Source organism: Sphaeramia orbicularis, chromosome 10 (genome assembly GCF_902148855.1).
Source record: "Sphaeramia orbicularis chromosome 10, fSphaOr1.1, whole genome shotgun sequence".
NCBI lineage: Eukaryota > Metazoa > Chordata > Actinopteri > Kurtiformes > Apogonidae > Sphaeramia > Sphaeramia orbicularis.
Genome location: NC_043966.1, coordinates 32,347,311 through 32,360,841, shown reverse-complemented (window position 1 = coordinate 32,360,841; position 13,531 = coordinate 32,347,311). Strand labels below are relative to the sequence as shown.

At 38.9% G+C, this 13,531-nt stretch overlaps 1 protein-coding gene across 1 annotated transcript in view; it reads left to right on the top strand.

The window, feature by feature from the left end:
* The window catches only part of flt4 (fms related receptor tyrosine kinase 4), a 72,534-nt gene extending 60,424 nt beyond the window's left edge, over window positions 1-12,110 (top strand). The window contains exons 18-30 of the mRNA XM_030146011.1: window positions 399-503; window positions 649-762; window positions 3,690-3,778; window positions 3,901-4,057; window positions 4,150-4,244; window positions 5,138-5,260; window positions 5,467-5,578; window positions 5,839-5,938; window positions 6,164-6,269; window positions 6,519-6,643; window positions 8,580-8,700; window positions 8,886-8,971; window positions 11,138-12,110. Of these exons, the coding sequence (XP_030001871.1) occupies window positions 399-503; window positions 649-762; window positions 3,690-3,778; window positions 3,901-4,057; window positions 4,150-4,244; window positions 5,138-5,260; window positions 5,467-5,578; window positions 5,839-5,938; window positions 6,164-6,269; window positions 6,519-6,643; window positions 8,580-8,700; window positions 8,886-8,971; window positions 11,138-11,357 (1,553 nt within the window). The 3' untranslated portion in view covers window positions 11,358-12,110. The remainder of the gene's footprint in view (window positions 1-398; window positions 504-648; window positions 763-3,689; window positions 3,779-3,900; window positions 4,058-4,149; window positions 4,245-5,137; window positions 5,261-5,466; window positions 5,579-5,838; window positions 5,939-6,163; window positions 6,270-6,518; window positions 6,644-8,579; window positions 8,701-8,885; window positions 8,972-11,137) is intronic.
* The last annotated feature ends 1,421 nt before the right edge of the window (window positions 12,111-13,531 follow it).

Below are 13,531 nucleotides of genomic sequence, written 5' to 3'. Positions count from 1 at the left end.
GTTACAAGGGAAGGGAAAAAAAAGATGGATGAGACCAAATTAGTTTTCCATTTTCAGAATCCTTAATGGCATGATTTTGGACTGTAGCCAGCCAGGCAAAGTGCTGCCAACCAAAGTGCTAATGTTAAATATGTGCTCATTCCCAGCACAGCTTTCTGAAAACGCCCTGAGGAAATGCATCTGTTCCACGGCTACGAATTATGGGAACATGCTGTTTTCCAACTGCCACAGTTGAGATTGTAATTCCACCCTCTTGTCTATATGGATGCCAAATGCATTTACATTTCACAACTGTTCCCAACAGCAACTGTTTGTGTATTCCTGTGAGATTAAATCCAGAGCTGCATAGATCAATGAATATGAATATTCTCTGATTGATCTTTTTTTTTCTGTCACAGGAAAGGTCTTGGGCCATGGTGCTTTTGGGAAAGTAATTGAGGCATCCATCTACGGCATCAGCAAAAGCAGTAGTTTGGACACTGTGGCTGTGAAGATGCTGAAGGGTGAGACTTGGCGTATTAATGCAATAGCGATATTCATGGATTAGAGCATGAAGCTTTCCAGGAAGCTACTGTTGCATAGATGCACAAAAACACATAATTAAATATTTTATGCTCTAATTTTGCATTTTGTGGGCCTATGTTTCAGAGGGAGCCACAGCCAGTGAGCACAAAGCCTTAATGTCAGAGTTAAAGATCCTGATCCACATTGGTAACCACCTGAATGTAGTGAACCTGTTAGGAGCCTGCACCAAACCAAATGGTGAGTACAGACTTATGCTGTGTGTGTTCAGGTTTCATCATTATTTCACTATAAAGTACAGCTTGCCAAAGGGGATTGAACAAGGGGATACACAGCAGTATGCAGCCTAATAGAGCATATAGAATGAAACAATGTGAATAGCTCCTATAGATGGATGATTTGACTTGTTTTCGCCTGAAAGATTCTGCCTATGAGTTGTGTTTTTCTCTGACACAGCAGGTTTTTTGTCTGATATGTTTTTGAACCCGTAACTGCAGTTTAAGGCCTTTTGAAAGTGCCTTTTAATGAAGAGTGTACTACATTTTGTCAACCCCCGGTGCTTCCTGACATCTTTTTCCAAGAGCAAATCAGTGGATATTGTCACCCAACTGAGGGAGGTTGATGTGGCACCTTAGACGTTGGCAGTTCAGTGACATGTCCACACCTGAGAACAATGGACACAATGGCAAAGCACCTATTACTGAGGGTCTGAAAGATTTAGTTGGGGCTTTTTTTGTACCTTTGGCAGCAAAAGGTATTGTTGCCACCTGAAAAATGTCCACCTTAAAGCATGAATTGTTACCTGGTGGTCAGACAGGCATCTCCAACATGGAGCCTTGTCTGGAACCCTGGGGTGCTCCTCAATGCCACCAGTCTCCCCAGAATCTTTACTTTCCAAAATCAATGCCTCAGAATGTAAGAATGAAATTAAAATGGTTGGTAGGTGAACCCATTTTTTCCTCTGAATTTCATGAAGTAGTGAACACCTAATGCACTGACTTTTCAAGGCTCATGAATTGATGTTCTGAGCCATTTACATCCCACTAAATGCAGCTTTTTATTACTTTTATTAACCAGCTTTATGTTTCATCATAGTAAAATCTAATAAAATTTTATTTATATAGCTGTTACGCCCCGGCTAGGGGACCCTAGGACATAACTTGAAAAGAGCGGACACCTTTCCTCACTCCCAAACCACAGAGAGAAAACCCCGGATGCGGGTTGTTCATGTTAACAAAAAAGTGATTTATTTACAAAGTACATAATACAGGTAATGAAAACCGAACAAAAAGGCAGCTGGAACTTCAGGGTGGGCTCAGGCCAAAGTAACAAACAAAACTTTACTAAACCAAGAAACGAAGCTGACCTGCAAAGAACAGAAACCAAAATACAGAGACAAACCTCCCTTGCAAAAACAGGAGAAAACGAGACAAAAGAAAAGGGAAGCCCACCCCTACTGCTGATACCACGAACAATGACAGAATCACGCCAGGGTTGGGAGTGGAGGAACGGTGACCCTGGACCAGCCCACCTCCGTGGTCTTTATAGATCTGCCCCCCGGCTGGCTGGTCCAGTCCATGTGTGTTCTCTGGCACCGCACCTGCAAGATGTTAGCCACTCATACACAGATAGAAAGACACACCCACAGACTGACACAACGACCCTCCTATGGGTTGTAACAATAGCACCACATAATAACAAAAGTTATCTCATGACACTTTATATTTAGAGCTGGTCTAAGTGAGATGAGAATGAGAGAGACAGAGAGAGGGGGAGAAGGAGAGAGAGAGAGAGCAGGAGGAGCAAGAGGAGCAACCCAAACAGGACAGAACTGAACCAGGGTCTGCTCCTGCTGGACACTCCTACACTGTCTGTGGACTTTATTTATGCTACAAAAAACCCCAAAACATGACACTTTATATTTAGAGCTGGTCTAAGTGAGATGAGACTGAGAGAGAGAGAGCGCGAGAGAGAGAGAGATTGGTAGGGGGGAGGTGGGTGGGTGGGGGCAAATGGATACACAGCAAACTCAAATATAACTGTTGAAAGCTAGAACTGCTGTTACTAGTATAAGCACGAATACCTATAAATGTTAATACTACTTCAAGTACTAACAGTGGATATACTACTACTGCAGTAGTAATACAGTAGTAATAGTAGTAACTGTTAAATGAATACATCCCTATGAAAAACTACAACAGCATGAGTGAGTGTACAGTTCCTTAAAAGATGTGTTACATTAATTTAGTAATATGAAACAGCATATAAAACAACCAGAATATTTGCAAATTATTTATATTATAAAAGCCAAATGGCCTCTGTGTGCGTGCATGCATGCGTGTGTGTGTCCGTGCGTGCATGTATGTGTGTCTGGGATTTACACAAAATCCAGAAAGAGCTGACTGCTGCAGTTTGTCATATTTATGTATTTTTGGTCAAGGAGCAGACTAGCAAAAAAAGGCAAGTTGATAAGACCAATATTTTGGAAGATATTAGTAATTTTAGAATACAATAGCCTTACAGTCACGTTGCTATACCCAGAACACTTTGGCGGTGACTGCTGGACAAATGGGGTACAGCATGCACGAATACACAACAGCATAAAACTACCACATCTTGAACCTGTGGATCCCCATGGGTCAACGCACTACTTTTATTTTATTTTATTTGATTATGATGATTGCACATACACATCTTTCGTGTGTTTGGAGGGGGTTTTTATGTTCATACATGGTAAAACATACATATATACATACATTCATGTCTTATATGTAACATTGGTGATGAAAACACATAAATCAATTATGTTAAAAGCATCCAAATGGCCAGGAGCGACACTGATAAACATACTGATGCGGCAGAGGATAACAGTTTGAGCTGAGTGGCTTTAGCTCATGCCAGGAAACACTGGATCCTACATTTATCATAATATTACGGAACACCGTCTTTTATTAGATCCTTTGTATTACTGGGTTTTCAAATACTGCATACAAAACTACTTAAAACACAGATGTGTAAGGCTGAGCTCAATAAACATCTCTTTACTTTGAAATTGCCGGGGCTGTTCTATTTCTTATAAGTAAACTGACTTTCATCAGTGGGCTGTGTCTGTCAGATACGGTAAATTGTGTGAACACTTGTTATTCATAAACTCTTTGTACTTTCAGGTCCACTCATGGTGATCGTGGAGTACTGCAAATATGGGAATCTGTCCAACTTCCTACGAGCCAAGAGAGAGTTCTTCCTCCCATACAGGGTATCTAAAAACACTACAGAGAGTGAAACAACTGTAGCTCAGTGTTAAGAAAATCTGCCCTGTTTTTTGTCTTTGTTGTATGTGGTATTTCATGATACATTGAGGTGTTTTGTCTTGCTTAGGACCGCTCTCCTAAAACACAGAGTCAGGTACGACGGATGATCGAGGCAGGTCAAATGGAGCAGAGAACTCGCCACCCACCGCCTCGCTATGAGCCCCTGAGCAACGCACGGTGTCCAACTTCCAACACATCCGGTCAGAATCCCGCTGTGGAGAAAAGTGAGGCTGATGTGAATTATTTAACTCTGCAGTCTTTTTATGTTTTTTTTTTTTCATTACATTTCATCTTTTCTCTTTTTTTCTCTCTGCAGTGGAGGACTTGTGGAAAACTCCTTTGACAATAGAAGATCTAATTTGCTACAGTTTCCAAGTGGCTCGTGGGATGGAGTTCTTAGCATCTAGAAAGGTTCATTTTCAACACTTTTGTAATTAGTGAATGAGCTGTTTTTAATAAGAGGTTGGTTTTAGAGGCTTGGATGCTGCAGCCTCTCAGTCCTTTGTTGTGGCTAATTAACTGTGTGACCCTTAATAAACTAGAGCTGTGCACAGTTCCACTGCTGTACACTCACAAAGCAAACAAGAATAAATAAGCTGTGCACATATACATTTCAGTTGAATTTTTGATGTGCTGTTGAAATAAACAGTTGCTTACAGAGACTGAGACAAAACTAGTCAGTGGACCTTTGAACTGAAATCATTTTTCATGCATTTTTTCTCTGAACTGGCAATTATAGAACAAAGAAAACAACTGCACAGCTATGGAGTGATGTAAAATTATATTCTGCTCTTCATCTTTGATCTGTCAAATAAGTTGCCAGAACACAGTCTGATCATTTCCATCCCTCAGTCTCTGTATCTCATATATGAATCCACTGGTAATTGTATGACTGATGATGTGAAATGGACCAGTTAAAGCAGCTGTCACGCTCTCATCTGGCTTTAACTCCAACTCTTCCAAACTAGTTGTAACACTGCAGATGCATTAACCTGACAGGTTTGTTAATGATGGTGGGTTGTGTGAAGTGATTCACCACAGACATAGTCCAGTCTCAGTTAGAAACTCGCACAGGCAGACACACACACACACACACACACACACACACACACACAGTTTAAAGGTTACAGGTTACATAAAACATATATAAAATATTACAGGCAAAATGTATGGAGAATTAATTTAATCCTGTAAATAGAGAAAACCAGGCAGCGACGGTCCTATCCATACATACACAAACATACATATGGACATGCTGATTTCTCCAGGGTTATGATGTATGTGTGGTCTGTGTGTATCCACAGTGTATCCACAGAGACCTGGCAGCCCGGAACATTCTCCTGTCAGAGAACAACATTGTGAAGATCTGTGACTTCGGTCTGGCCAGAGACATATACAAAGACCCCGACTACGTCAGGAAAGGCAATGTACGCTGTATTCACATGCACACACACACACACACACACACACACACACACACACATTTGGGTTTATTGTGCATCTTTAAAACATCACTGGCACTAACTGGCTTCTAAATCATCCACATGATGATTCATTATTTCTGTATGTGCTGTTTCTACATTTGTGTCTTGCTCATTTGTAATATTTGTCTGATGTTTTAACATTCCACCAGGCTCGTCTGCCGTTGAAGTGGATGGCTCCTGAGAGCATCTTTGACAAAGTCTACACCAGCCAGAGTGACGTGTGGTCTTTTGGTGTTCTCCTGTGGGAAATCTTTTCTCTGGGTAAAAAAAAGAAAACAATCATAATTCTCTTATTGCATTTTTTTATGAAGACAAATGGAAAAAGCTATAAGCCAGTCTTGTAGAGCTGTTGATGTTTCTATAAAATGCTCCCAACACTGTCTTCAGGGCAAGTGGGATGTAATTCTTTGTGAACTTTTTATGTATACCATCAGCCCTGTTGAAAACACCAAACAGACAATGACTCTCTGTCCTTCTTGACATATTTATGAATACCTCCTCCTCCTTCTGTCCACCTCCAGGTGCATCTCCGTACCCAGGAGTGCAGATTGATGAAGATTTTTGCAAGAGATTAAAAGACGGCGTCAGAATGCGAGCACCAGAGACAGCCTCCCCTGAAATGTAAAAGCTTTAAACATTCTTTTTCATCTTTTTTTCACACCACCTTTTGAAGAAAATCCTGTTTTGCAGTCATGATTCACAACACTAAAAGCCCAATAAACACTAAATCCCCCAAAGCACTTGTAATCTGCTCTTAAATATCATGATCTTTACTTTGAGGCTACATTACAGTGATGGAAGCTGAAGTGTCGTGCTTGTAGTGACTGTGCTGTCCTCTGGTGGTAGATATGGGATCATGCTGGCCTGCTGGCAGGGTGAACCCAAAGAGAGACCCACATTCCCTGCCCTAGTTCAGATTTTGGGAGACCTGCTGCAGGACAACGGCCTTCCAGTGAGTCTGAGATGTTAAACCTAGCTACACTGTCTTTGACTTGTGAAAATACTGAAAGAGAATGCTCCTTGAATTTTGCTCGGGATTAATAAGGTATCTATCTATCTATCTATCTATCTATCTATCTATCTATCTATCTATCTATCTATCTATCTATCTATCTATCTGTCTGTCTGTCTGTCTTTCTTTCTGTCTTTCTTCTTTCTTTCTTTCTTTCTTTCTTTCTTTCTTTCTTTCAATTCTGATCAGGATGGGAAGGACTACATCCCCCTGAACCACTCACAAAGCTCAGAGGATGACGGTTTCTCTCAGGCCTCATCACGCCTTCCGTCTGAAGAAGAACTCCGACTGACCGCCAACACTCTGCCCTCCAGGTACGTTTCCTCTTTGTGAACCCAACCTGCATGTATGGCCATCTTAGACCTCTAACCAATAGTTTGTACATCTTACTAAATAACAAAGAAAAAACATGTTACAGTGTAAAGTCAAACGCTAACATCTCCAATCTACTAATGTTAGAATTAACAGGGCAAGAGTTGTTTAAACACTAGAATTCCTCCTGTAGCTTTCTCATCTCAGTCCAAATCAAAAGGCTAAATATACTGGTACACACTTATTTCATTTATTTCGGAAATTCCCAGATTGGTAGATACATACTTTGATCAAATCTAATGGAAAATAATTGTCAAATATGCTGGTTGGCAAATGTTGTCAAGCTATATGATCAAGTGTTATAGCTTTATGTTCATTTATGTAATAAATGTATAGATCTCACATATTAAAGAACCTGAAAAATGAATGTACTGTAATGTACAGACAATGTTTGAAGTAGACAAACCTTCCTTTTGAGTAAAACCCATTCTCTCTTTAATTTATCATCATTATTACTGACCCAATTTTGGTAAAGTTGTTCTGGAAGCACTTTACTTAGAGACCAGTGATGTGAATATAGATGAAGCTTCTCAGCATTGTGGAAAAGTGAGGCCAAGTTTCTGCGTCGAGACACAGAGTAAAGCAGTAGAGCTACATCCTGGTTGCATCTGACAGAATTTGATTGATTGGTATTCACAGCTCATACCTCATCATCCAATCTGTCTGAAAACATCTGCGATTAAAAACCTGCGTTATCAAGTAGATTTTCTCCAGTCTGATGGAATAGGAGAATATGAGGTCCTCTCAGACCACTTGAATCAGAATATGCTGAAAGGCTGATAAACTGGAAGGAACGCAAACACAACTGTTTTAGTCTAGACAATTCGTACAGGGACTTTCTGGACCTCTTTTCTATGGAACAGGCCCCACTTTTTTGGATGCTCCCAGTGAATTTAAAATACCAGGGCCACAGGCCACTGTCAAATCTTGTTTGCTTAAAAAAATATATTAACCCATAAAGACCCAGTGTGACTTTTGAGGTAGTTCCCAAAAGATTTTTTAAAGTAATTTATCACCATTTTTATAATAAATGGTAATGGTGAATTTTCAGAGAAAATCAATTATTTTCTAATATTTAATTTATTGATCATGTAGATGTTCATAAAAGCTCAGATTGAAGGTGAGGGTTATTATATCCAAAACAGAGAAAACTAAAGAAAAACTGGCTTTTCCAATAAAATATATCATTAACTGAACATAAACCAAGTGTGTCTATCCACTGTCATTGATCCAACGCCATGAGTTTTACTGGTGAATCAATGATGTAGAAGATGACGTGTTTCTATGGTAACTATGGAGCCTCTAAACGTCCAAATGGGTCATGTCTGATGACCATAAAAAGATGACAAACTGTATTTTACACCAAATATTTACATGTATTGATAGGATTAGTGGAACAAGAGGTATGAAACAGTTTAGATCAGTAGGTGGTTTTGGTTGACGGTGGATGTTTGGGTCTTTATGGGTTAATTTAATGGTCCTGTACTTTTTTGTGTAACAAATTGTACTAATATAAGCTCTGTAACCCCCCCACCCCACCCCTATCCCAGCCTTGTCTGTATATGTATGTGTCTTATTTTTATGTCTGTCAGAAATTATTAATAATTTAAAAAAAGAATACACTGAAAAGTAACTATTGATTTTTTTGCTCATTAATGCACCATCAGGCTTTGAAGATTTACAGTGGCAAAAACATCAAGGACTAGTTAGTGATGATTAAATAGACAGATGAAAACATACCGTTGTGAAATCATCTTATTTATAGATCAAACCCCACGTTATTTCCACTCTTGCGGACTGTTCAGGGTTGCTTTTTGCCACATATCATCAAAAGGCCCTGTCATATGTCTTTTTTTTTTTTTAATATGTTTGGACCAGGTATTACAACTGTGTGCCTTTTGCCGGTTGTGTATTTGTGGGACCCTCAAAATTATGCCAGCCCACAGTGAAGACATTTGACGAGTTGCCCCTGGAGATGCACCGACAGAAAGCTCCTCAGGTAAGCTCTTTATCCTCCCATCAGCTATTGAAAATGTGAATTGGCTGGTGACATTTTTAAATCGTACTTGAAATGTTCTCCCCAGATAATTACCTAAACTATTTGCCGCAGCTGAAAACAGTCACAACAGCGGCATCGATCTGAGACATTTATCTCACATGGTGTCTAACTCTGTCTGTTTTAAGGATAATCAGACGGACAGCGGGATGGTTTTGGCCTCGGAGGAATTCGAGAGATTTGAACATCGACATAGGGGAGCCACGTCAAAAAGGTTAACCAATAAAATACAATGATCCACACTAATGAAGCACCTGAAACCGAAAGAGACTCATAGCATGTAATTTAGACACAGTGACCTCTGCACTTATTTTGACTCACTATGAAGTCACACAGTGATTGGCAGGTTAAAAGTGTCAGCATTTAGTCAAGTGGATAGTAAGGTGCTTTTGTAGATGGCTCACCATTCAGTATCAATTTCACTTTCACTTCCTTATGTGTCAGCAAACATGACTAACACAACAGCTCAGCACCATTAGAGTTAGTTTCACTTTTATTCATTTTTACAGCTTGAATGTTAGATATGTGTTTGAACAAAACTGTTGTAAAGTTATCTGAGGGGGTATACGTATAAAAGAATAATAGTTAAGAACAGTCTTATACAAGATAATTATTATTTTATCACTTAAACTGTATAGGACGGTAATGAGACCAGCAATGTGGTATGGTTTAGAGAAGTTTGCACTGACCAAAAGACAGGAGGTAGAGCTGAGGATGGTGAGATTTTCTTGGGAGTGATGAGACGAGCAGATCAGAGGGACAGCTCAGGTTGGACGTTTTGGGGACGAAATGAGATAAGACAGACTGAGATAGATCAGACATGTGCAGAGGAGGGATAGTGAATATACTGGTGGAAGGATGATGGAGATGGAGCTACCAAAGAGGAGGTTCATGGATGTGGAGAAGGAGGACATGGAGGAGTGAAAGAAGATGCAGGGGACAGCTGAAAGTAGCAGTAGTAGAAGTAGTAGTAGTAAAAGTAGTAGTAGTAGTAGTGGTAGTAGTAGTAGTAGAAGTAGAAGTAATAGAAGTCAACTTACACTAATACAATCATGTGTTGAAGATAAGAACAGTTATATGTCCATTTACACATACAGTATCTACAAGTAATAATATGAGAATGGAACATGTATCTCTGAGCTTCCATCTAGTGTCAGATTTAATCGTCCATCATTAAATGACATCAAATGTACCTGTATAGGCCTACATATTTAATAACGGTCCTAGTTTGAACAGAAAAACATAGAAAATGTAATGAGTCTATATTCCCAGTTAAACTAATTTGATCAATGTTCAGTTTTAAAGGTGAACTGTAAACTGTATTATCTCAGTGTTCCTGTATTATATTAAAGTCTGGTCTCTGCATTTTACCCATCCTAACAAACACAACACCTGGCATTAGCATTAGCATTAGCACTGGAGGACCAGAACTCCAGAACCTTATCAGTGCTGCGGTCAACGTTTTATGACATACTATATGCACAAATATTGGGAGACATCAAACCTGCAGCTTGTAGGATGAAATATGATTGTGATAAAAATGTTCACGTCATATAAGTTTTATAGAAAATGACGTGCAGGCAGATAATTATTTCCAAAGCTGTATTATTAAACTATTATTAGTCTCATACAGTACTACAGGATTATAATGAATGGATCAAGACAATTATATTGTCATTTGTATAATAAATAACAGCCCCAGAGCAAGAAAAGTGCTGTCAACACCCATCTGACACGTCACACTTAGAGCAAATAAGAATAAGAAATGACAGTGTAAGCACAATTAACGCCAAAGATGAGATAAAAACATTCATTAAAATATTTATTTCAATATAGTATTATATTATGATATTTATTGTGACTGTTTTGTAGCCCAGCTCCTTGTCCATATCTTGTGTATATCTTGAAAACATCAGCCAACCAACACTTTTGGCTACTTGTTTTCTCATTCATCCGACCAAAGTCTGTGAGATTTAGCACATTTAATCTTCCAAGATGATAATTTATTAAAACATTTAGAGCAGTGTTATTCCTCTAATACCATTATCCAATGTTAAAAAATTGGTTATAAAACATAGACACATTCAAATGATTTACAACCATTATATTAACTATATATTAACTGAGTACAAATAGTCATTATCATTAGTTGCAATAAGATGAGTTCAGTAAAAGTCACTAACAGGAATATATTTACATTAAAAGTATTACAAAAAAATCAAACCATGACAAGAATCCTTTACAGGGAATCACTCAGAAACATAACAGTGGAAAATCTGATGCAGAATTGTCAAGTGAGATAAAAAATAATTTTACTTCTTCCTGTATCTGATCTGGCTCTGTCGACGGCTCCTCACTGTGATTTTTTGTGTCTTCTCAGTCGTATTAACAGCAGCAGCAGCACAGAGCCTCTCACAGCTTCCCATGGTTCCCTGGGTCGAAGCAGCGGCACCGGCAGCTCCAGGCACCGTCCCAACTTCTTCAGCCAGCTGTCAGGACAGACCTTTTACAACAACGAGTACGGACACCTGTCCGAGGAGGGCTTCTGCGACTTCTTCTCCTCACCAGATGCCCCCTGCTTAGCCTCGTCTAATGTGTAAATCTGACCAAAGACGCAGCCGGAGAGAAAGGCGAGGGTTAAAACCACAGACAGCTCAGGTCGTAGGAGGAGGGTAGGGGTCAGGTCATTTGCTGGATTGGCAATTGATAGTCAGTCGGTGATGAAGATCAGGTTTGAAATAGAAGGGCCAGGAAGTTATTCATCTCAGCATCCTTCCTTTGCATCGTGGGGCTGCAGCCTCAAAAACTGGACTCAAATATACTGTATGTGCCTTAAGTTCCTCTAACCAGCCACTGGGTGGCACCATTATGACAGAAACAGACCCTAACTATTTTTTATTTACACATTTATATATTTCTATCTTTTATATACAGAGTATTCTTCCTTTATTTGTACAAACTATGACTTATACAGGAAGAAATAAAGAAATTTATCTCATTACTGTTTCTCTTTGATTGTTTCAGGTGAATCTGTCATTGAAGTGCAGAAGTTATGGCACATTCACCAATAATGATGGTAATTGGTTAAAATCATGAAATGAGAGATATTTGTGGCTCCGTGTAATTTCACGGAGGTGGAGACACTTGGACACACGACACCATGAACAAGGAATAAGTGACGAAGGTAAACAGAGGGATGTGGGGCGAATAAAGGAATGAGTCACACTAAGCACCTCTTATCAGAGCTGTACGTAAGCATGATGACAGCTGTGACAGCTTAACACCCTCGACACGCTCACATCACAAATGACAACCTGCGCGCTGATAACTGACTGCAGACTGATGGAAATGACCAGCGTCTGGGTGCAAAGTCTGAATTAACACACACCTATGGCTGCTGCAGCGTGGATAAGATTATGGAACAGGGCCTTTTTCGATTCTGGGGATGAATATTGATAAGGGGATGTGGATGAATAGGAGCAGACTGGCTGTGACTAGTCTGCAGAAGGTAAATAAAACTGTAACTGCTCAATTTCAGCTCAAATGAAGACTGGTTAGCACGGATAATAAAAACACAGCAATGAGAAACTCAAAGACTGTACAGTAGTGACTTCTATAGTACCTTTACTCAAAGAGCACATAGTATTACAGAAAAATTAACACAGAACGGGAAATAGATGACTCTTAGAGTAAAAAAAAATCATTTCAACTTTAACCAGAGTGTCTGTGTAACAACAGTATAAAAGAAAAAATAATGACCAAAGAGGAAAAAAAACAACGTAGTCAACAATTTGACTCCTTTTACAACAAAACATTTTCCTTAACAATTCAAAACTTGGCAGAATATCAATACACAAATTCATGTAAAAATAAATCTAAATCATTATCCTTTTCACTGAAATTAAAAGTGACTTCCTTGAAAAACAGAGATGAAATATTTGGTGCAATGGGTTCAAATGTAAACAAGTGTGTTACAAAAGTGTCTGAATCCTAAACCTATACAGATACTGTAACATGCATGAAAGAGCCTATGATGAGAAATGAGAAAAGATGACAATCTTATGTCGTGAAACCGTAAACCAAGAAGACTCAAAGGCTGGAAAATACTGGAAACAACTGGCTGAATGAATACTGAATGTCATATGATACTAAAAGCAGTTTCACGGTCAGTGTGAGTAACAGAAACACTTGAAAGTTCTGGTCTGTTTGATACCACAATAGAAGTTTCTAAACCAGAAACAGATGTCCTTCAAATAACTATTCCCTTTAACCCATAAAGACCCAGTGCAACTTCTATGGCAGCTCCTAAATGGACTTTCCTCTCTTTTTTGATTTACCGTCATTTATTGTGATATTATCCTATGTATTTTACATTATTCAGTGTAAATAATGTATTTTTTTCCGATAATTAATTCACTGATCATGTAGATGTTCATGAAAACTCAGAGTAAATTCAAAGGTTATTACATAAAAACAGAGAAAACTGAAGAAAAAGTGACTTTTTCAGCAAAATATATCATTACTTGAACATAAAAACAAGCCTCAAAAACCCCTGTCATTGATTCAACTCTATGGGTTTTACTGGTGAATCAATGTTGCAGAAGATGACTGTGTTTCCATGGTAACTACGGAGCCTCTGAACCTCCAAATGGGTCATATCTGATGACCATGAAAAGATGACAAACTGCATTTTATACCAATTATTTACATGTATTGATAGAATTAGTGGATCAACAGGTATTAAACATTACAGATGAGTAGATGCTTTTGGTCA